This window comes from Crinia signifera, unplaced genomic scaffold (genome assembly GCF_055691185.1).
Source record: "Crinia signifera unplaced genomic scaffold, ASM5569118v1 HAP2_SCAFFOLD_218, whole genome shotgun sequence".
NCBI lineage: Eukaryota > Metazoa > Chordata > Amphibia > Anura > Myobatrachidae > Crinia > Crinia signifera.
Window position 1 is genome coordinate 108,765 of NW_028142111.1, and position 25,222 is coordinate 133,986.

The following is a 25,222-nucleotide window of genomic DNA, read 5'->3' on the forward strand; positions in this document are numbered from 1 at the left end:
GGTAGCTTTCTGATTTGTAGTGCACAGCCAATCCCTTTCTTCTTATTGGATAGCCAGCTGTTATGTTTTGGGTGGCCAATAAGAAAGATTCGAATTTGCCTTAATTAACAATAATAACGATTAAATCTGAACCCGCACAATTAAACCACCAGTGCATGATTAAAGAATTCTAGAAAACATGACCTGTCAGGAGTACCTTAGGACCAAAGCCTGTTTTCCTACCCTTACCAAGGATGACGAGAAGGCTCCTGAAAATCGTCCCTCTGGCTTTACTCGCCAGCCCTCCACAACCCCCCTTGGCAGTGTACAACAGAGTACAAATGGGGGACTTAATTACGTTATTCACGCCATACTTGCCTATTTTTGAAAACTAGTTTCAGGGAGATTATAGTTGGTGGTAGAATTTTGCACCACGCCCCATTGAGGGGGCATGTCATGCTCCACCCAAAGGGTGTGTCTAGTTCCATATATGGAAAGATTGTGAAAAGAGATTGTGAACGTGGCACCTAGAAGCGTGGGTGTGTACTGCTACATCTGAGAGGAAGCTTGTAAAATGACATATCCAAATGTAGATGATCCCCAAAGCAGTTAGGGACGCATTTGCCAAGTAATATTTGCGGCTAAATCAAATATTAAGTATCACCCTAATGTATCACAGGGGACCACAGCAGGAATCTCCGATCCCTGCTGCGATTCCTCCTTCACCGCGGCCGGCCGCATCCTCCATAGATATGATATGGCGATAACCCATTGTAGCCTGCCCCGGCGGCAGTGCGGTCAGCGTATAACTGCGCATGCACAGATCCCCAGGCTTCCGGCTCCGTGCATCACAGGGACGTGTTCTATTTGGCACCCTGTCCCTGCGCCTAGCAGGTGATACATAGGGGTGATATGATAGCATTTTACAATGTGATTCTGGGCAGTAATATTCCCCTCAGATCACATGATAAATGGGCCCCTTTGTAAGAGCTACTATACTTGATAAAGTTCTGGGAAATGGTGCTGATGATTCAGTGTAAATGTATCTGTCTCTCATTCCTTTTTCCCCTAAAAATGTGACAGTGTAATGTGGGCTAGGTGACATGAGGGAGATTGCTAGACTAATGAGGGAGAGAGGGAGATTGCTGCTATGTCAGGGAGTCTCCTGCAGAATGCAGGAGGGGTAGGTAACTATGACTAAACCATGTAATGTGGGCTAGGTGACATGAGGGAGATTGCTAGACTAATCAGGGAGAGAGGGAGATTGCTGCTTTGTCAGGGAGTCTCCTGCAGAATGCAGGAGGGGAGGTAACTATGATGTAATGTGGGCTAGGGGAAATGAGGGAGATTGCTAGACTAATGAGGGAGAGGGGGATATTGCTGCTATTTCAGGGAACCTCCTGCAGAATGCAGGAGGGGAGGTAACTATGATGTAACAGTGTAATGTGGGCTAGGTGACATGAGGGAGATTGCTAGACTAATGAGGGAGAGAGGGAGAGAGGGAGATTGCTGCTATGTCATGGAGTCTCCTGCAGAATGCAGCAGGAGAGGTAACTATGATGTAACAGTGAAATGTAGGCTAGGTGACATGAGGGAGATTGCTAGACTAATGAGAGAGAGAGAGGGAGATTGCTGCTATGACAGGGAGCCTCCTGCAGAATGCAGGAGGGGAGGTAACTATGATGTAACAGTGTAATGTGGGCTAGGTGACATGAGGGAGATTGCTAGACTAATGAGGGAGAGAGGGAGATTGCTGCTATGACAGGGAGCCTCCTGCAGAATGCGTAGCATAGGCAACTATGATTCACGCTGAATTGCTTCATTATAGCCCTGCCCCCTCCCCATTATACAGTGTCTGCCTTTTCTGCATTGTATAGCAGGGGCGGAGCCCCCATAACGCTATTTTTATCAGCCACTTGTTGCTCACTGTTTACTGTACAAGACCGCTGATTACTGGCTATAGTTGAATACAAATTTCCCCCATGGATGTTTGTACTGTAAATTTTCCCTTGGTGTAATCACCAGACAATATACAAGTACAAACCTGCCAGTGTACAACAAGCCTCTTCCTGGAACCTTTGTATCCAGTGCTTATATATAAACACTTATCAGCTCGCTGACTGGAAATACATATTCCGTGATTTCCAGTCCAGCTTCATTCTAAGCTTAATAAGTAATAATAAATTTGACTCAATCAAGCAACGATCACAAAATGTTTTGGAAAATACATTTAATATCTTTAAAAAAAAAAAGTTGTATAAAGTTTTACTGAAATTGCATGGATATATCAATTAATAATATTGCAAATAAGATGATCGCAAGGGGTTAATTATCATTCAATCCTCATATCCTGCTGACACGATTTCCATAGCGTTATCGCCATCCCAGCAAAGTGAATGTCCCAAGCGCACAGTGGTCTGGGCATGCAGCGTGGTGGGCACAATACCCATCCGTCACCAGGTCCTATTTATGTCGACATGCACTAGGATGACCACTGAAGGTCGACCGGGCACAGGAGGCTGCACGCGGGGCTCCACCTCTCTTAAAACGTCCTTGTGAGAACCCGTTCATGGAAGCTATGGGAATGCTGGGGCTTGTTGTTCTACAAGTTACAGCAAGTCCAACTGTATAAAGGTGTCCGGAGCTTGTTGCAGCCTGTAGTGAACCAGGATCATTATAGTTGAATCTTATTTCCCACATCCAGGGGTGCTAAGAATAGACCTAGGGGCAGATGTACTAAAGCCTTGGAGAGGGATAAAGTATCCCAAAATAAGCTGCAAGCTGCCATGTTACAGGCTGTGTTTATAAAAAAGCCAGGAGCGGGTTGGTACTTTAGCTTAGTACATAGACTCCTAGCGCTGTCACCACAAACCCCTGTCTGCGGGTTCCCCTGGTATAGTACCACCAGTGCTGGCTGGTAACGCGTATAACTGACATTGGCAATATCATAGGTCAGGCATGTCCAAAATGTGGCCCTCCAGCTGTTGTGAAACTACACATCCCAGCATGCCTTGCCATCGTTTTAGCATTCCCTAATAGCAAAACCGTGGCAAGGCATGATGGGAATTGTAGCTTCACAACAGCCGGAGCCCCCCCCCCCCCCCGACGACCCCGCTGACCGCCACTGACCCGGCAGTAGTGCGATCAGTAGTCTATAGGCTACGATGGGCTATCGCCATCCCAGGGATGCGAAGCTGGGTTGTGTGATGTTGATACATCGGGCAGCTTCGCATCCCCCCATAGGTTTTTATGGAGGATGCAGGTGGTGGCGGTGCAGGGGGGTTGCAGCAGGGATTGGAGAGTCCTGCTGTGGTCCCCCTTTAGTACATTCTGGTGATGCTTATTATTTGCGGCTAACCTCCGAATCTGGTGTTTTCGGGAATTAGCCGCAAATATTGTTTGATAAATGTGTAACTGCTGCCTGTAGCGGAGGCGGCCATTTTGTTGGCTATCGCAGTATTCAGCTTGTAGTATCATTTTCCATTAAGATTATTGTGACAGGAAACCCATATAGTGAGTATGAGGGATGGCCATCGACCATCGATGATTCAAAATAATTGATGGTTTATGGCCGATGTCGAATACTTTTGCTATCAATGGGGGAGAACCAGATGGTTTCCCTCCATCGATGGCACAGCAAAACCGATGTTTTGCTTCTTTTTTTTTTTACGTGCCGGTACAGGGAGCATAGCTCCGCCCCCCACACCCACAAAACCCTGCCCCCATGTTTTCATTGGCCTACAGGCCAATCAGTCAAACAAAATGGATGCCCATCGATAGGTAAAAATATCGATGGCCATCCATTGCATAGTTAAGCACCATCGATGGCCTGTTGCGATATTGCCATCGATGGCAACCATCGATGGCAATAGCAACGATGGCCATCCCTAGTGAGTATTCAGAACATTCTTGTCATTGTCCCCATAGCAGCCGCAGTAATCTGCTGACAATAGTAACCCATACCCCATAATATTGTAAAGTATACAGACATTTTATGTCCATAACTAATATAAATAAGAGTGACTTGTCTAGGAAAGGAACCAGTGACCAAAAGTACCTCAGACATTGGTGATACCAGCTCTTCTTAGCGAACGGTCAGTCTGTATACGGTACTCATGCTGCTTCTGCCAACAAAATGGCTGCCAGCACTATGACTGTCACCTGAGGTCATTGGAATTAGTGTTATTCAACAAATATATACAAACATTGTTTTCTTACAGTTAATAATACATAATGAACACAACTGTTAAATGATGTATTATAATTTAACAGTTGTGTTAAATTATTACATCTTGTTAAAAGCTTCAGTGGCCATTGTTCACTTTCATTTGGCAATGGACTGCTAACTTCACTCCTCCTTATTGTCCTTCTCTTCCGATACAAACGTCAGCTGCTCACAGGATTCCCCGCACTCCTCACTGGGTACCGTTGGCAGGAACAGGGTGCTATAGAACGGCCTGCTTAAATACTGGAAGGAAGAGTAATAAGTTAAGTATATGGAACATATTTCAGCAGCCCTTAAAGCAGGCATTTCCAAACCCTCCAGCTGTTGTGAAACTACAATTCCCATCATGCCTTGCCACAATGTTCCTATTAGGAAATGCTAAAACTGTGGCAAGGCACGCTGGGATGTGTAGTTTAACAACAGGGCCATAGTTTGGACAGGCCTGCCTTAAAGTCATTCAATGCAGGGTAATGTACAAACCTCTTTTAGATGCTCCGGGAAGGAATAAGATGGATACAATAGGTAGAGTGTTATCCTATATGCCTTAAATATGACAAAAGCGATGATTAAGGATGCAACCGTTGTAATGAGCAAAGATCCAAAGAACACCACCGCTAATTTCCATGGCGATATTCTACCTGTAGATCATACAGAGTGTCAGCAGCTGTTACGTGCGATAATTAGACTGTATTCACAAATTATGGAACCTTTCTGTTGCAGAGTTGGGGCTGCAGCATAGTCCAATATTCAAAAAGGGGAGCCACACCAACTGCCACTCCACACATCTCTGTCCTGTCACTGGCAGTTGATGTGACCCCCCCCCCCCCCTGGGGCGGATTTAGGGATGAGGGCACCCCTAGGCACAACAATAATGTTTACTAAGTAGGACAGTTTATAGGGGCAGTATCTGCATGTCCTATCCATTTACACTCTATTTAAGATGGAATATAGTACAGTACAGTGGATATTTTGCAGTTATTGGTACATTTTGGGCTGACAGTACTATCACAGGCATCCAAGTGCCGCCCCCAAACATGTGCCGCCCCTAGGCCGGTGCCTCACGTGCCTAATGGGAAATTCGGCTCTGCCCCCCCCCCCCCACACTTTGAATATTGGACTGTGCTGAAGTCCAACCTCTGTAACTGCCACTGGCAGGGAAGTCCAGGAACAGAGCCTTTTGTACCTAATGGAATGGGTCATGTTGGAGGGTATGCAATAAGTTGACCACTATTGGTCAGCAGGCCATAAGTCGACACATAAAAAGGTCAAAAGGTCAAAACAAACAATAGGTCGACAAGGAACAGGTCAACAAGAGGTTTTCACAGTTTTTTTGGGTATCCATGTCAATTTACGTTGGCATGGACACGTTATAAGTGTACTGCTTTGCTTGCCATGCTTCATTGATTGTATAATCTAACGCTATGTCTACTTGGATAGTAAAGTATAAAAAAAAACACCTGTTTTGGCAAACAAATGTGAAAAACTCATGTCGACCCTTTTTAATGTCCACCTTTCCCACGTTATTGACCATCTGCAAACCACATCCCATTATGACATGGCTCACTTCTGCATTTAAAAAAACATTTTTTTTTTTTTACTACATTCCACCAGATCGCATTTCCTATAGTAAGTATGGGAAATGTGATCTGGTTATCTAAAAAATCCAGTTAAGAGGTTTGGGGCAGTTTTTCATGAAAACTGTGTAAAAGCCCTTTAATAAATTCCGGTGACACACAAATAATGTGACATGGATGTGAACGCACCCTTTTTTACATTATTTTAGTATTAAAATTGTTAATAAATCTGTCCCCAAGCCCAAACATGTATGTGCACAGCGTTTTTTTCTGTGTTACGCTTATAGCTATACGTCAGATTGCTTACCATCATCTGTGGTTCTCGCACAGACCACCGGGCTGAACCGGCCGACATGGTGATCACTCGGAGCGTACCCTTGGACTTTAAGACAGTACGTGGTCCATTTATCTAATTTGGTCAAAATTTCATAGTTTTGGGAAGTGGTCATGACTTTAACCTGGAAAATGATTTTTACACATGAAGTACAAATTACAAGACAGGAACTCATTTATAATTATCCAATGGGCCCCATGAGGGAAAAATATATATATACACAAAGAAAAACCTCCCAAAAAATAAACACAGGATTTTATTTTCTCAAATTGCTATTTTCACGGAAAATTATACTGGAATTGATATGGATATTGGAATAATTACAATGGTCTGCACTTAACAGTGGCAAAATGTGGGTGGTGAGCCCAGGTGCAAAAATATAATTTGGACCCCCACCTCCACCACCTCAACTCAAGTTTACTATATGCAAGATAGCAGTGGGTGACAGGGAGAGGCGGCAGAGTGTGACAGGGGAAAACAGTTGGTGACAGGAAGAGGGTGACAAGAGCAGCATTGGGCATCTCAGTCCTTAGGGCCCCTCGGTGCACTGAACCTGCTGCACCAATGGCACTTAATATGGGCTTGATTTTCATTGGATGTTCAATGCACCACTGGAACAGTTTGGCCCCCACAATATGGCTGAATTGCTCACTTATGCGCGGACCAGCTGTGGGCCTAATTCATGTTTGTATACAGATGCAGTTGGGATTCTGATTCACTCGCAAAGGCACAATCACTCTCTAATTGACAAAACCATATGCACTGCAGGTGGGGTTGATGTAACATGTAGCATGTGCAGAGAGAGTTGGGTGGGGTGTACTTCAAACTGATATCTATATTGCAGTGTAAAAATAAAGCAGCCAGTATTTACCCTGCACAGAAACAATAAAACACCTGAATCTTACTTTCTGCACATGTTACATCAGCCCCACCTGCAGTGCACCTCTTTTGTCCATTAGAGAGTGATTGTGCCTTTGCTAATGAACCACCAGCCGAAAATTGGTCTTTTTATACACTGGATACTGTGTGGAATACAGTATTGATATTTAATAGTACAGATGGACTATAGTACAGGCTCTTTCAAAAGTTTACATAAGATAAGTGGTCAGGAAAAGGTTAAACATATAATAAATAAATACACAGACATAATAGAAACAGTAATGCACTTTCTAAGCTCACAATCTCCCACTTTATGGTAAGGCTCCTGTCTCTTCCTTTTGACAGCTGCTCTCTGTTCCATACACTATGCGATTTGGGCCTGATTTCACCCAATTGGGATGGATCGGTCAGTGAAATTGGGCCGAATCGCATGTCTAGACACCCAGGGTCGCCACTAGAAATCTTGGGGCCTTTTTTTTTAGGGGAAAAAACAATTAAAAACTCACGTCTACCTTTTTCATGACAACCTTTTGTCTGTCGACCAATAGCGCATCTCGACAGCAGATACATGCATCAAAAACGTATTAATTGTGTTATCAAAGGTCCTGATTTATAAAAGGAGCATGTTCCCTCGGATTACATGGTTACTTACATGGGTAGGGTCTAATTCCTTCCAGTATTCTATCCTATACATAAACTTCCAGTATTTATCCTTCAGTAAGGTACCATCGGATTCCGCCCTGGGACCATGGAAACTGACATCCAGGTATCCTGACCTCGAGGAGACTTTTACTACCGGCGGGCCGATTGTCGCTGGAAACAGAAACAGCTTTCAGCTTACACAGGGCTGGAGTGCACGCAGGGGGGGGGGGGGGGGGGGGTCTGAGTACCAAGAAACCCCTCCTGACAGAAGAGAGAGACTGGGCACTACATCAAAAGCTCTGCCAATGTGACAAGATTCCATCGGACTTGCGCCCCCTCCTGACCCATGAATTAGTACGCAAAAGGGCCATATGAAGATCAAGTCTAGCTGCATTAGGTGTTTGACCTTGTGCTTTATTTATGGTCCTGGCAAAGAAACTGTTATCGGGAACTGGGCTAGTTTAAAATGAAATGGTAAAAATGAGGGAAATATCGGGATTCTGGGTATTAATCCAGTTTCTCCAGTTCCACAGCCAGTAAGAATATTACCCTCAATAAGAAAGTTGTCCAGTTTTAATTTGCAACGTGTCCCATTGCATGTCCTCTGCTACCCAACACACACCCCCTGCATCAGCCATCCCACTCTATGTCCCCTGCTTACCATCACACACCCCCTGCCTCAGCCACCCCACTCCATGCCCCCTGCTGCCCATCACACACTCCCTGCCTCAGCCACCCCACTCTATGCCCCCTGCTGCCCATCACACACCCCCTGCCTCAGCCACCCCACTCTATGCCACCTGCTCCCCATCACACACCCTGCCTCAGCCACCACACTCTATGCCCCCTGCTACCCATCACACACCCCCTGCCTCAGCCACCCCACTCTATGCCCCCTGCTACCCATCACACACACCCTGCCTCAGCCACCCACTCTATGCCCCCTGCTACCCATCACACATGCACCCTGCCTCAGCCACCCCACTCTATGCCCCCTGCTCCCAATCACACACCCTGCCTCAGTCTATGCCCCCTGCTCCCCATCACACACCCCTGTCTCAGCCACCTCACTCTATGTCCCCTGCTTACCATCACACACCCCCTGCCTCAGCCACCCCACTCCATGCCCCCTGCTGCCCATCACACACTCCCTGCCTCAGCCACCCCACTCTATGCCCCCTGCTGCCCATCTCACACCCCCTGCCTCAGCCACCCCACTCTATGCCACCTGCTCCCCATCACACACCCTGCCTCAGCCACCACACTCTATGCCCCCTGCTACCCATCACACACCCCCTGCCTCAGCCACCCCACTCTATGCCCCCTGCTACCCATCACACACACCCTGCCTCAGCCACCCACTCTATGCCCCCTGCTACCCATCACACATGCACCCTGCCTCAGCCACCCCACTCTATGCCCCCTGCTCCCAATCACACACCCTGCCTCAGTCTATGCCCCCTGCTCCCCATCACACACCCCTGTCTCAGCCACCTCACTCTATGCCCCCTGCTCCCCATCACACACACCCCCTGCCTCAGCCACCCCACTCTATGCCCCCTGCTCCCCATCACACACCCCCTGCCACAGCCACCCCACTCTATGCCCCCTGCTCCCCATCACACACCCCCTGCCACAGCCACCCCACTCTATGCCCCCTGCTCCCAATCACACACCCTGCCTCAGTCTATGCCCCCTGCTCCCCATCACACACACCCCCTGCCTCAGCCACCCCACTCTATGCCCCCTGCTCCCCATCACACACCCCCTGCCACAGCCACCCCACTCTATGCCCCCTGCTCCCAATCACACACACCCCCTGCCTCAGCCACCCCACTCTATGCCCCCTGCTCCCCATCACACACCCCCTGCCACAGCCACCCCACTCTATGCCCCCTGCTCCCAATCACACACACCCCCTGCCTCAGCCACCCCACTCTATGCCCCCTGCTCCCCATCACACACCCCTGCCTCAGCCACCACACTCTATGCCCCCTGCTCCCCATCACACACACCCTGCCTCAGCCACCCCACTCTATGCCCCCTGCTCCCAATCACACACCCTGCCTCAGTCTATGCCCCCTGCTCCCCATCACACACACCCCCTGCCTCAGCCACTCCACTCTATGCCCCCTGCTCCCCATCACACACCCCCTGCCACAGCCACCCCACTCTATGCCCCCTGCTCCCAATCACACACACCCCCTGCCTCAGCCACCCCACTCTATGCCCCCTGCTCCCCATCACACACCCCCTGCCACAGCCACCCCACTCTATGCCCCCTGCTCCCAATCACACACACCCCCTGCCTCAGCCACCCCACTCTATGCCCCCTGCTCCCCATCACACACCCCTGCCTCAGCCACCACACTCTATGCCCCCTGCTCCCCATCACACACACCCTGCCTCAGCCACCACACTCTATGCCCCCTGCTCCCCATCACACACCCTGCCTTAGTCTATGCCCCCTGCTCCCCATCACACACCCCTGTCTCAGCCACCTCACTCTATGCCCCCTGCTCCCCATCACACACACCCCCTGCCTCAGCCACCCCACTCTATGCCCCCTGCTCCCCATCACACACCCCCTGCCACAGCCACCCCACTCTATGCCCCCTGCTCCCAATCACACACCCTGCCTCAGTCTATGCCCCCTGCTCCCCATCACACACACCCCCTGCCTCAGCCACCCCACACTATGCCCCCTGCTCCCCATCACACACCCCTGCCTCAGCCACCACACTCTATGCCCCCTGCTCCCCATCACACACACCCTGCCTCAGCCACCACACTCTATGCCCCCTGCTCACCATCACACACCCTGCCTTAGTCTATGCCCCCTGCTCCCCATCACACACCCCTGTCTCAGCCACCTCACTCTATGCCCCCTGCTCCCCATCACACACACCCCCTGCCTCAGCCACCCCACTCTATGCCCCCTGCTCCCCATCACACACCCCCTGCCACAGCCACCCCACTCTATGCCCCCTGCTCCCAATCACACACCCTGCCTCAGTCTATGCCCCCTGCTCCCCATCACACACACCCCCTGCCTCAGCCACCCCACTCTATGCCCCCTGCTCCCCATCACACACCCCCTGCCACAGCCACCCCACTCTATGCCCCCTGCTCCCAATCACACACACCCCCTGCCTCAGCCACCCCACTCTATGCCCCCTGCTCCCCATCACACACCCCCTGCCACAGCCACCCCACTCTATGCCCCCTGCTCCCCATCACACACCCCCTGCCACAGCCACCCTACTCTATGCCCCCTGCTCCCAATCACACACCCTGCCTCAGTCTATGCCCCCTGCTCCCCATCACACACCCCCTGCCTCAGCCACCCCACTCTATGCCCCCTGCTCCCCATCACACACCCCCTGCCACAGCCACCCCACTCTATGCCCCCTGCTCCCAATCACACACACCCCCTGCCTCAGCCACCCCACTCTATGCCCCCTGCTCCCCATCACACACCCCCTGCCACAGCCACCCCACTCTATGCCCCCTGCTCCCAATCACACACACCCCCTGCCTCAGCCACCCCACTCTATGCCCCCTGCTCCCCATCACACACCCCCTGCCACAGCCACCCCACTCTATGCCCCCTGCTCCCAATCACACACACCCCCTGCCTCAGCCACCCCACTCTATGCCCCCTGCTCCCCATCACACACCCCTGCCTCAGCCACCACACTCTATGCCCCCTGCTCCCCATCACACACACCCTGCCTCAGCCACCACACTCTATGCCCCCTGCTCCCCATCACACACCCTGCCTTAGTCTATGCCCCCTGCTACCCATCACACAGCCCCTGCCTCAGCCACCCCACTCTATGCCCCCTGCTCCCCATCACACACCCCCTGCCTCAGCCACCCCACTCTATGCCCCCTGCTACCCATCACGCACCCCCTGCCTCAATCACCCCACTCTATGCCTACTGCTACCCATCACACACCCCCTGCCTCAGCTACCCCATTCTATGCCCCCTGCTCCCCATCACACACCTCCTGCCTCAGCCACCCCATTCTATGCACCCTGCTACCCATCACACACCTCCTGCCTCAGCCACCCCACTCTATGCCCCCTGCTACCCATCACACACCCCCTGCCTCAGCCACCTCACTCTATGCCCCCTGCTACCCATCATGCACCCTCTGCCTCAGCCACCCCACTCTATGCCCCCTGCTCCCCATCACACCCCCCCTGCCTCAGCCACCTCACTCTATGCCCCCTGCTACCCATCATGCACCCTCTGCCTCAGCCACCCCACTCTATGCCCCCTGCTACCCATCACACCCCCCCTGCCTCAGCCACCTCACTCTATGCCCCCTGCTACCCATCACACCCCCCCTGCCTCAGCCACCTCACTCTATGCCTCCTGCTACCCATCACACACCCCTGCCTCAGGTACCCCACTCTATGCCCCATGCTAACCATCACACACCCCCTGCCTCAGCCACCCCACTCTATGCCCCCTGCTCCCCATCACACCCCCCCTGCCTCAGCCACCCCACTCTATGCCCCCTGCTCCCCATCACACCCCCCCTGCATCAGCCACCCCACTCTATGCCCCCTGCTACCCATCACACACCCCCTGTCTCAGGCACCCCACTCTATGCCCCCTGCTCCCCATCACACACCCCCTGCCTCAGCCACCCCAATCCATGCCCCCTGCTACCCATCACACACCCCCTGCCTCAGCCACCCCACTCTATGCCTCCTTCTACCCATCACACACCCTGCCTCAGCCACCCCTCTCTATGCCCCATGCTACCCATCACACACCCCCTGTCTCAGGCACCCCACTCTATGCCCCCTGCTACCCAACACACACCCTCCACCTCAGCCACCACACTCTATGCTCCCTGCTACCCATCACACACACCCTGCCTCAGCCACCCCACTCTATGCTCCCTGCTACCCATCACACACACCCTGCCTCAGCCACCCCTCTCTATGCCCCCTGCTAACCATCACACACCCCCTGCCTCAGGCACCCCACTCTATGCCCCCTGCTACCCAACACACCCCCCCCCCCACCTCAGCCACCCCTCTCTATGCCCCCTACTAACCATCATACACCCCAACATTCAGCCCCATTGCCTCCTTGTGCCCCCAGAACACAATTTGCTCCTGACATGCCCGCAACACAGGCACACACTCCTTTACCCTCTGTGTCAGCACCGGCTGGTAAAACCAACCAAAACCATAGGTCAACCATCAATATCATCCATTGCATGTTATGCCACCATCGATGGACGGTTTCACAATTGCCATCAATTGCCATGCTAGTTACATCTGCCCGACCTGCAGCCCTGCCCTTGATATCATGTCTGAATCAGGCCCATAGACTCTATAAAGACCACTTACTTTGTGTGAAGGGGTCAAAGGTGATTTCCGCCCAATCCGATACCATGCTGTCATCTAACTCCACTCTGACTCGCACAGTAGAGTTGTATGTAATCCTTGTCAGGTCACAGTATATCTGACTGCTGAGACACACTTCATTGTACGTGGACTTTGTGCTTATCCAGTTCCTGAAAAGAGAAGAATGTTTCCATTTATATTGCTGGCAGGATATCACCCGCTGTACTGTAAATATGTCATGTACATGCAGCAGTTTATATGGACTTTCTGCTCAAAATAAAGTCATAAAAAATAGCTTTCTTTAACATTTCACTGTATCGGATTGTAAACACCAGTACAATGGGGGCAATTCACACCTGATCGCACGGCATGTGTACGGACCGTAGTATGATTGCGCAAGGCCTGCTTGCGCTGAAATACTGCTATTTTTTTTCTATTTGCTAGCCGTTTGCACGGTGATTGACAGGAAGTAGGAGCTTGGTGGTGGTAACTGGTCGTTTAGTGGGAGAGACAAATGCTAGGCGTGCCTAAGAAAATAGTGGGAGTGTCCGGAAAAACACTAGGAGAGCCTGAGCGTTTTAGGGGAAGTGTAAGTCTCTGGCAACTCTGATGCGATGACTGGTGCGTGCCCAGGGTAAAAATCATTAGATGGTGAGCCTGTTATTCCATATGCAGGGGGCGGGGACCCGCTCATTAGATATTCACTGCACTAGCGGGTCCCGCTCATTAGATATGAAGGGGGCGAGGACCCGCTCATTAAATATTCACTGCACTAGCGGGTCCCGCTCGTTAGATATGAAGAGGGCGGGGACACGCTCATTAAATATTCACTGCACTAGCGGGTCCCGCTTGTTAGATATGAAGGGGGCGGAGTGTAGAAAAAAATCCTTACAGGCTGTGAGTTTGGGGATAAACCAAAAGCACAGTCGGTAGGAACCCCAGCGCTCTCAATCAAATTTTAGTGGAATCAACATGTAGGTGGCAGCTGCTGCAGTTCACACCTGTGGGGATTGCCTGTACCCACAGAATTTAGTACTAGAAAAGGAAAAAAGGGGAAGTGGTGTGCTCTGCGCTGCTAACCACACATAAATCTATGGAAATATACTCCACAAATAAATAAAATCAATACAGGCCAACGTGCACGTCCCATGAAGGGGGCGGAGACCCGCTCATTAAATATTCACTGCACTAGCGGGTCCCGCTCATTAGATATGAAGGGGGCGAGGACCCGCTCATTAAATATTCACTGCACTAGCGGGTCCCGCTCATTAGATATGAAGAGGGCGGGGACCCGCTCATTAAATATTCACTGCACTAGCGGGTCCCGCTCATTAAATATTCACTGCACTAGCGGGTCCCGCTCATTAGATATGCACAGAGCAGGACCAGCTTGTGCTTACTATTGGCTGGGTCCTAAATACCATTTCAGACCAGTTCAGACTGCAAAAAAAAAAAAAACAGGTCTGAAACAGGTAGACCCTGCTTTTTTCACCGTTTCCAAGTACCATTTTTTTTAAATCAGTAAATTCACTGTGGACTTTTCAGACTGCACATATTAACGTTTTGAAACGGTAAAAAAAACCGCAAAATATCGAGTAATATGTGCGGTCTGAAAGGGGCATCAATGCATGATTGCCATCACCTGTATTGAACAGGTTAACTAATAAGAAAGGTGTTTCACCACAGGTGATGGCGATCATGAATGAAGAGAAAAGTCCAGGAGCAGAGCATTGTGTCCCTCCTGGAGAGGGTCATGTTGGGGGTTTGATATAATGAATAGGTCCATAACTGATACTGTACATTTCCCTCATGAGCAGATCATGAACCAGATTCTCTAAGCTTCAAAAGTGATAAAATGGAGAGTGATAAACAACCAGCCAATCAGCTCCTGACTGACATTTTTCAAACACAGTCTGTGACATGGCAGGTAGGAGCTGATTGGCTGGCTGTTTATCACTCTCCATTTTATCACTTTTGAAGCTTAGAGAATCTAGCCCCATGACATCATAGAAAATAATATTTTATTTTGCATATGTTCCTTCCTTTAGTATGAATTAAAGTAAAAAGACATTTAGCACGCACGGTTTATACTGCACCCTGTATGTCACATTGTCACCCAGGCCAGGTGTTGGGTTCCATCGTAAAATGTTCTTGAAGTTCACAGAGTCCATGGTGACATTGACGGGCGGAGGTACTTCTCCAAAACCTGTATTGTGCACAAAACCATTAACAGATCAGTCTGCAGGTGTCATAGTATCTGCACAGTATCATGCAGTATCAGTATCATGCAGTATCTGCAGTATCAGTATCATGCAGTATCTGCAGTATCAGTATCATGCTATCAGCTACTCTTGTTAAGACTGTAGAAGCCAGCTTGTCTGGCTGAAAACAGCATAAACTCACCTGGCTATTGGCAGGAATCCTTAGCTCACACACTTGATCTGGGCCCGGGGGTTCGGCTTATCTTGATTGACGGGTTGGCTGATTTGAATGACGGTTCAGGATAGGCTGGTTGAGGTCAGAGGTGGAGATTGATGGGGTGATGTTCTTGCTTCCAGAAGATTCTGTCTCTTGCTTCAGGGAACGTTGCCCTCCCGCCCGCCCCAATTATTAGTTAGAATTAGTTTTTGAGAAGTCGTTTGCATTTATTCGTTAGTTGTTGTCGGCTTATTTGTCTTGGCGGAAAGAACGGTAGTTAAATTAGAGCTGTATTTACACTTAGCTGGTGGTTGATGTCGAGATGTGGGCATCACCGATCCAGGTGGGCCCGCATCTGGACCTTAACGATCATCTACTTCGGATAGCGTAAATTTATGCGGACATTTGTAGTTTAGGGCAGGTGGCCCAATTTTTTGATGACTCGGGCAGAGTGGTGAGCTCTGCCTTAGTGATATTTGCGAGGTCAGGGGCAGAAGCAGAAGGTCAACCCCCTGACCTTAAGGGCAATTGGCCCCTTTTGAAAAGTCCGCTTCATAATTGAGCCGTTGTCTTGGACGCTGGCAGGTGGCCGGTCCTTGGCAATTAAGGGCAGGAGGCCCTTAGATCCGGAGTTTGTTATTTTTATTACTTTGTTATTTTACAGCAATGTTATTTATTTTGCATGCCGTTCTTTGCCCGCCACCTTAGTTAGAGCAGGGACATAAATTTTAGTTAGATTCAAATAGGCCGCCCCTGCTCAAAATAAATAAGCCGTCCCCTTTAAGCCCATTCAGTTGTACGCGTCTTTATTTCTTAGATAAGTGGAGTGAGTGTGGATGAATGCCTATGTCTGTGTGGAGTTTATTAAACATCCTAGCAGCTGATGTGTGACCTTGTGTTTGCATGATCATTAACACTTAACTTAAACCTGAAATAACGACTCTAGGTTTGGCAGAAAGTGTTAGCTGTATTTATTATTAAACTAATTTAATTGATTGTAAATAATTAATGGTGGCCAAGAAAGAACGGCTAATTATTTAAGCTCCACCCACAACTATCCTACCCAATCAACAAATATCCTAACAACAAGCCATATCTGCTCAGCTTTCTACATTGACTGCTCACCCGTCCGGTTGGTGTCGCTGTCCCCGACTGGGTCATCCAGTGAAGGCCTATAATCAACGAAGGTGAGCGCACCGAAAACCAACTATATAGAACAAATCATCGTTTAATGAAGACCTTAAATCAATTAACCTGACGTTCTTTCCAGCCAAACAGCCAACGCAAAGACACACCCACCCACATCCAAATAAAGGGGAGGAAAGGCGGGAAACTCAGGAAAAAGGGGGAGGCTCCTCCTCTTCCTGCAGCTCATATCCACAGCTAACTTTGCCATCCCTGCACCCTTATTGGATGCCGAGTCACATGCTTCACTAAGGTCATCACAGCCTGGGATGTTAAACCCACTACATGCCTGTCTCAGCCATTCCGTTCTTCAAATAAGTAATTACGGCCTGATTCAGACCCGCTCGATAAGCAGCATTTTTTACTGCCGAAAGAGCGAGTAAACGCCGCCCACTGGGGGAACGGACGCCCGCCCCCCTTCACCGATCCAAATGCCTGCAAATGGATTTTTACATTAACAAATCTATTCGCAAGCGGGCGTATGTGCGAATAATCATTCGATGGTTGCCGACTGGCAAATTATTATTTTTTTGAACCATTCGCAAATAAAATTTAAAGTAGCCTGACTTTTATTTGCCAAGGACATGCCAGTATTTGGGGCGGGTGATAACGTCATGTGACACTATCCGCTGGCCTCTTGGAGGCTTCAACCCGCCTGCGTTTGCATGGGGACGCCCAGCGTTTTCCCGGGTGCACCCGCCATTTTTGTGGGAATGCCCAGGAAACGTCCCTATGCGTCCACCACCCTCTGTGCGAACGCCTTGGCCAGTGTGATCGTTCATACAGCGGCCTATATATGCATGCACAGACCCGGAACATCGGTCCGCAGCAAATTGGCAGAGGACCGATCAAACCTGAATCACCCCCTTAATACCAAATTATAATTATGGCTTTATAGCAAAATGCTGTAAAGGTTTAATTTAAGTAGGAGACATCACTAATAATTGATTGATTGACCGACTGATTCTTAACCCTTTGGGTGCCAACATCTCAGTGAGGGATGTGCAAAATATCAGCTAAAAATGCCAGCGTCGCTCACATTTGTTATATAAATTCAAATAAAAAAATGTTGTGTAAAAAAAGATTATATTTCCCATATAATGTAACATTACAGGTCGTTATGATGAACAAAAATGTTTGCTTGGCAATTTTGACACCAATTTTGACAAATTCACTTAGCACTCAAAGGGTTAACAGCGGACAGGGTGTTAATGAGCCCTTTTGTCGCCGTTAACACCCATTACCCATACTATGTTCCCCAATACTATACGCGTATGTTCTAATGACCTATGTGATGACATTTCATTAATGTGTTAGGTTTTGGTTGTGGTAAAGCTATAACCAGTGGCGGTTTTTACCCAGGTAAAATCCACCACTGTTCTCTGCCTAAGTGAAGCCACTGTGAGACTGCTCTGGCACTGTGACTGGCAGTGTCTTTCTATTGGAAGTCCAACCTGCCAGTCACTGAAGGCAGTCCCACTGGGAGGTGTTTCCTCCCTCCAAGACGCCTCTACATGGGCTGCTGAGCGGCAGCCATTAAAAAACAGGTTATGCGCATGAGCAGTGCGAGGACTATTCGCACAGCGTCTATTCACGGCCAAAAAAGGGGGGGGCGCCCTAATTTGTATAAGATGCGCCGCGCGAGTGTCCCTATTCTTATCTTCACAGAGTTGGGAGGTATGGTAGAGGTCACGCTGCGCAGCCTTCTGCTGTGCCCGCCCCCTTCCAGTCTCCTCCGCACGGCCGCCTGCCTCTGCCCGCTCGCCTCCTTTCCGGCCTGCCCTGCCTCTTCATTCTCCGGCCTGCCTGCTAAGAAGGAGGTGCACGAGCCTGGAGGCACCGTGCACCTCCGAACCCACCCCGGCCGGCCGCACGCCCGCTAATGTAAGTAAATGTGCGGGTCGGCCGGTGTGGGGGTGGGTATGTGTGGAGCAGAACTGTATTAGGGATGCCAATCCCGGGATCCTGGGAATCCCAGGATTGAGCATTTTTCAATCCCGGGATTGAAAAAATGCCCTGGGATTGGCATCCCTAAATGCAGCCCATAGAGTCTAGGGCCAGTGCATGCGCAGTATCCAAGAAGCCACTGTGCATGCGCTGGCGGGGACCGGCTGCTGGGACCAGGATTGCCGTGGCGGCTGGGACCACGAGCACAGCGGAGGATGGCAACAGAAGGGGGCTCGCATTGCGGCAGCCCCCCTCCTCCACAGAGGTAAGAGAAGCTGGCTATATCTTTTACATTATTTTATATACTTTTTTTTTTTTTTTTTTATAAATAAACTATTTTTATTGCTTAACATATAGAGAAAACACTTCAATAAAATATAGAATATATAGAATACATTGGCATTTCAAATGTACTAACAAAATCCCTAAATCAGATAAAAAGTAATCATATAAAAATACAAAGGTTGTATATCAACATCTGTATACATAAAATACAGTATTTGCATCTGCTACATATACAGAAAAAAAGAGAATATCACTAAAGCATAACACATATAGTAAACCAATATGAGAATTTGGGGAAGGGGAGAGGGAGGGGAGGAAGAAACACCAGACCCAAAAAACAACGACTATCAAGATCTAGATCAGAACATATCACATAAGGAGGCCTCATTACTTGGGAGGGTATTTCAGTATTTCAGTACTGAGACATCAGTTAATCCATCATGCAGGAAGAGTACATAGGCCCTTATTCTAGTTGACTCGCTCAGGAGCGAATGGTGATACAGCCCCCCCCTTCGCACACCAGGGGCGAAATGTAATGGGAGGCGTGTTTTTTTTTTTGCGATTTTTTCCGCAAAATATGCCGTTTTCGGGCATTTCCCGAAAATCGCATACTTTATAGGGTGCGATTTGCGGCAAAAATCGCATTTTTTAAAGGTGCGATTTTTAGTTAGACTAAAAATCGCATCCAGATGTTTTCCCATTAAAAAGGATAAAACTCGCATATTTAATGGGTTGCGATTTTTAGTAAAGGTTACTAAAAATTGCAAAAAAAAATAGACCAGGTTCTGACTGGCGATTTTATCAGAAACATCATTGAGATCTGTGCATGGTTCTGTTGTAAAAAAATAGTAAAAAAAAAAAAAAAGGGCGTGCGGCCCCCCTCCTAAGCATAACCAGCCCCGGGCTCAAAAAGCCGGTGCTGGTATCATAAAATCAGAGGGACAAACAAATAGGGGTTCCCTTGATTTAATGAAACCAGCACCAGGCTCAAGGTCCAGCGCTGGTTCCCAAAATACGGGGGACAAAATGACTAGGGGTCCCCCGTATTTTAAGAACCAGCACCAGACCCAACCAGCCAGCAGGGTAATGCCACAGCCGGGGGACACTTATTATATAAGGTCCCGCGGCCAAAGCATTATCCCCGTGGCTGGTCAGCATGGGCAGGTGTCCTGGGGAAGGAGTCAGGAGCCGACTTTCAACACAGCGCACTGTACTAAAAGGAGGGGGTAGAACATTTAATCCAATTAATTAATATCTGCTTTTTGGCAATGGTCAATATGACTTATACGACCGGTATAATTTCAGACCTGTTTGTAATAGACGGCCAGTTAGAAAATTCCCAAAATAAACAGGCCATAGGATTTTTAACGTAACGTAACCCTGGTATCAAAAGTTTGTGTCAAAATCTGGAAACCTTTCCACATGTCCACATATTGTGGAAGAAGGTAGCCGACCCCATATTACAGTTTAGACTACACCCGACTCCCCCTGTATATGGGATCTTTGGTTGGGGGCAATCTAAGCCCTCTGAAGAGTCTTGCCCTAGCAAAACCCACCACAAAACGTACAGCCCCCTCCCCCCGTTGCTCCCCCCTCCTCCTCCTCATCTCCGCTCCGGCGATTGTACGCCGGAGCTCCCCTGTCGCTGCCCCAGCCGCCATTCACAGCAGACAGTGAGGTGGCAGGCTCGGGGATGTTCAGGGCAGCTCGAGAGGACTCGGGCACCCGAACTCCCGAGTTCACCCTAGCCACGCCGAACATCCTTGAGCCTGCCGCCTGCTCACTGCAGCAAATGGCAGCGGGGGCAGCAGCAGGGACCTCCGGTGTACAGATCGGAGGGGCGAGGGGGAGCGACAGGAGGGGAGGGAGGTGCTGCTAACACTATGGGGGGGCCTGGAGAGATGATGCCCAAGTGGTGCACAGCTGCTGGCACCACTGGTGCACACCTTCATATTGGTGGTATGCCTGGAAATATTCCGTGACAGCACGCGGCGGCAGCGCAGCTAATCCCGGAAAATTTCCAGGCATACCCCTGAAGTGGTTAAAATGCACTTTCTGAATGGAGAAAGAGTTTAACATATTATCTATGATAAAATCAGTTCCTTCTATATTGGGGATGTCATTTTTCCATCTTTCTAATGTTGTACACCATAATTTGTCTCTCAAAGACACTCGCAGAGTTGTGTGAAAATATACAATGTTATAGGTACAATCCTTTGTCAGGACAAGTAAATTGTGGAGGCTCATTCTCAGAGAACATGGGACTAGGTTTTGACTGAATATAATGAGGTGCTTGTAGAAACATGAAAAAGTTATGATTTGGAAATTAAGTTGGCGTTCTGAAAACGATAACAGGGTCTTGCCTCCAGGGTCAAACACACCTTTCACTGCAGAAATTCCTTTATCTCTTCAGGCAAAAAAAATTGGACCCTTATTGGACTGTGAGTAACCGGTGTTACAGGAGGCTGTCTATGGTTTTAAAATGTAACCGATATAAAAAAATTGTCAGTAATAGGTAGAGAAGCTGTAGGCGGTATAGCCAGTACTGTAGTACATACCAAGTAGTACAGTGAAGTCACATATATATATATATTTTGTAGGGAGCCATGCCGCAAATTCGCAAATGTGAGGGCTGAAATACCGGGACTAGGTAAAAACCGGAACAGCCCCGGAACGCCGGACCGGACACTGGAACGCCGGACCAGAGACAGGCTATATTCATCAAACTCTGCCATTCTGGAGCTTGTAGTGCACGTTTCCCTCTAGGGGGTGTCCAGACCGGGGGGTACCTGGGACAGTTTTTACCCAATCTCTGAAATACCTTGTACGACACCAGGGAGATAGTTGCCAGCAGCGAGACTTGGATGCTTGTGCTATGTCCTAATTTGCCGTGTGCGCAGAATGGGCTGTGTCCTTATTATCCAATTAAAGGCCTCATGGTTCTTGCTCTGGATGTGACATATAACATATAGGCAGGCTTGCCTTAGGAATGGCCATCGGTAATTAGAAATCATTGAGGGTTTATCATTGAGGGTTTATGGCCGATGTCAAATAGTTTTGCCATTGATTGGGGAGAAACATATGGTTTCCTTCCTTCGATGTCAAGTATAAACTAACAGTTTCGTTTTTATATTGTCCTCCCCGAAACCCGTGAAGCCCCACCCCGTGTTTTGCTTGGCCCACAGGCCAATCAGTCCAAAAAATGGGCGACTATCAATGGTCATCCATTGCATAGTATGACACTATCGATGGTCAGTTACACTATTGCCAGGAAAGACCGGCCTTCACCCAGAGCCGAATTTCCCATTAGGCATGTGAGGCACCGGCCTAGGGGCGGCACATGTTTGGGGGCGGCACTTGGATGTCTGTGATAGTACTGTCAGCCCAAAATGTACCAATAACTGCAAAATATCCACTGTACTGTACTATATTCCATCTTAAATAGAGTGTAAATGGATAGGACATGCAGATACTGCCCCTATAAACTGTCATACTTAGTAAACATTATTGCTTTGCCTAGGGGCGCCCTCATCCCTAAATCCGCCCCTGCCTTCACCTCCGCACTTAACACACCGGGCCACAGCCAATACTGGATAGCATTGCAGAAAATTAAGATTACATGACCTAATACTGAACAGAACTATAAAACGCATTAACCAGATGCTCCACCAGGTGCCATCTAGTGGCGTCCACAGGGAAAAACAATTGAATTCCCCCATAGATCCCTAAGGGGCCCATTTAACATTGAAAATTTGTGGCTAATCCGCAAATATTAAATACTTCCCGAATGTATCTAGGAGTGACCTAAGTAGGAATCTCTGATACCTGCTGCAATGCCTCCTGTCTAGCCCGCAGCCGCATCCCCCATAGCTTTCTACCGACATCCATTGTAGTCTATGGTGGGCTACATACCACAAACTCAGCAGGGCAGTTCATCAGTGGAGTTAGCCCTAACCGCACATGCCCAGACCCCCGGTACCTGGCACAGCAGATCGCAGGGAGCCCAGTCCAGGAAGATGCATCCCACCGATACGACAGCTTATGACAATGCCATCCTGGATGGTAGATACCGCCCATATCACATTGTATATGCAATCTATGGTAAATGGAACTGTAAGTCTGTTGGGGTAAGATTCTGCCAGGCTCACACGCTGAGCCTATTTCAGCATGGATTGTTGATTCTCGAAAAATTGATGTTAGGCGATTTTTTGCGCATACCAATTATCGTTCAACTGTGCATAAGTAAGGTTCATATCGCGAATGCACGAGTAACCAGCCTTCACTGGGAGTGTCTGTGAAACAAAGGGTGCCCAGGCATTTCCAGGGATGTGACACATACATTTTAAAATGGTAACCATCGTGACACCATCGAATCATTACCATTGGAAAGCCACTATCGGACGGTAAAAACACTACCATCAGAACAAAAACATTGATGGTGTTAAACCATTTATATTCAAAGCCCATTCTTGCTCCCTATTTAGGGATATAGGGCCAGATGTATCAAGCTTCACAAAGCGATAAAATGGAGAGTGATAAACAACCAGCCAATCAGCTCCTACCTGCCTTGCTACAGGCCGGGTTTGAAAAATGATAGGTAGGAGCTGATTGGCTGGCTGTCTATCACTCTCCATTTTATCGCTTTTTGAAACTCGATACATCTGGCCCTCAGGTTTATAGAAGCGGAGATGTTCTTGAAGATAATCTCTACAATCTGATTGGTTGTTATGGACAGCATTTGCCCTTCTATAAAACCCACATTTTAGTAAATAATAGCCCGGAGAATCAGGCCCAAAGACAATGCTGCTCATTAGGCTAATGCGTTCTTATTATTAATCTTACCTACTGCAGGTAGCACATACTTGCCTACCTGACCCTCTCCATGAGGGAGAAAATGCTCTGTTCCTGTGCTTCCCTGGTAATGTATGATTGCCATCACCTGTAGGGAGCCAGGTAATTGCATACCCTCCAACATTTGAGTGGGAGAACTCGGTACACAATCGCAAAGGGGGCGTGGCCGCTGGTAAAAGGGGCGTGGCCAAGCCCCCTCTCCTATACTTTTAATGGTACGGTCAGTTGGAGGGTATGTAATGGGCGATCCTGCACATTTCCCCCAGCACCGTCCTGTGGAGACAGCATCCCGTTGATGCCCAGCGTGCCCCCTCCTTACTCTGTTTGTAAGTGGCAGCAGCACGTGTCACACAGCTCGTGCAAATCACCTTACCAGGGTAGCCCTACGTCCCCACCCGGCACCGTTCCTCTGCTGCTGCACCGGTGATTCATTGTCCCTGTGCACACTCCACACAGGCTGACATTGATCCCGCTGCAGCACCCTGAGCAGGGGGAGGCGGGACCGCCGCGTTCCCCCCTGGGTTACCTCAGGATTTGCAGTCCTTTTTGGTGGACTCAAGCTCTCTCAGCTGAACAGATGGTGGTGTGTATACTACACCTCCCAGAGTCCTCGGCTGAGAGAGAGTTGAAGGCGGCCGCGGGAGGCGGTTCCTGTATCACTGTCAAGCGCTGCACTGGAGTGCAGCTAAAAATCAGTACAATCGGTACAGAGGGTTTTAGCCGGTACAGGCCGTTAAAAAACGGTACTGTACCGGCTAAATCGGTACTGTTGGAGGGTATGTAATTGATAAGAAAGAAGTTTCACCACAGGTGCTGGCAATCATACATTACCAGGGAAGCCCAGGAACAGAGCATTTTCTCCCTCGTGAAGAGGGTCAGGTAGGTAAGTATGAGGTAGCAGTGACACAACGATAAATAACACAACTCACCTGACAACCAGACACAGACAAAGATGAGAAGTCCATAGTGATGCATGGTGAGGCTGTGTAGTGTGCTGCGATGTGTAGTGTGCTGCGGTGTGTAGTGTGTGCTCGTCACACTGCTGTCACTTCCTCATTTTCAGATGTGGGGAATATACAGAGTTACAGGAAAACACAACAGTGGGGAGGAGACTGCTGACAGCACTCTCTGTCTGTCTCACGTAACCTGCTGCACTCTCGGGCTCCTGGCTGACCTACACACACATCATATACACAGTCACTGTATAAGGAACGGCTGCCTGATATTATATACATGTCCTGGATGGCAGTATTACACCATTACACTAGTACACTGTATTACACTCACCTATTAGGCAGCAGCTTTTATTTATCTGTGTTTTAAGGATTTGGTTTCTTTTCATTTTTATTTTTAAATAATGATTGAAGTTTGAAGAAATTACTCTGATAAGTTGCATAAACCGGTATCCGGACTGATCATAGAATGACTCAAGATAGACAGTCATATGGTCGACTGTTAAAGGTTGACAGGGTCAAAAGGTCGACAGGCAAAAGGTTGACAGGGTTTAAACATGGAAAGACTGTAGAAGC

At 48.9% G+C, this 25,222-nt stretch overlaps 1 protein-coding gene across 2 annotated transcripts; it reads right to left on the reverse strand.

Annotated features, from left to right (window-relative positions):
* Window positions 1–2,217: 2,217 nt before the first annotated feature.
* LOC146053835 (interleukin-10 receptor subunit beta-like) lies at window positions 2,218–25,200 on the reverse strand. 2 transcript variants are annotated; one of them, XM_083168046.1, is made up of 7 exons: window positions 24,623–25,200; window positions 15,090–15,213; window positions 13,011–13,177; window positions 7,644–7,804; window positions 6,086–6,236; window positions 4,685–4,842; window positions 2,218–4,447 (listed from the first exon to the last, which is right to left on the reverse strand). In XM_083168046.1, the coding sequence occupies exons 1-7, from the start codon at window positions 24,666–24,668 to the stop codon at window positions 4,328–4,330; spliced, it is 927 nt and encodes a 308-aa protein (XP_083024172.1). In that variant the 5' UTR covers window positions 24,669–25,200; the 3' UTR covers window positions 2,218–4,327. The 2 variants fall into 2 exon arrangements, with proteins under 2 accessions (XP_083024172.1, XP_083024173.1); XM_083168047.1 differs by lacking the exon at window positions 24,623–25,200 and adding an exon at window positions 15,411–15,431.
* Between the last annotated feature and the right edge of the window lie 22 nt (window positions 25,201–25,222).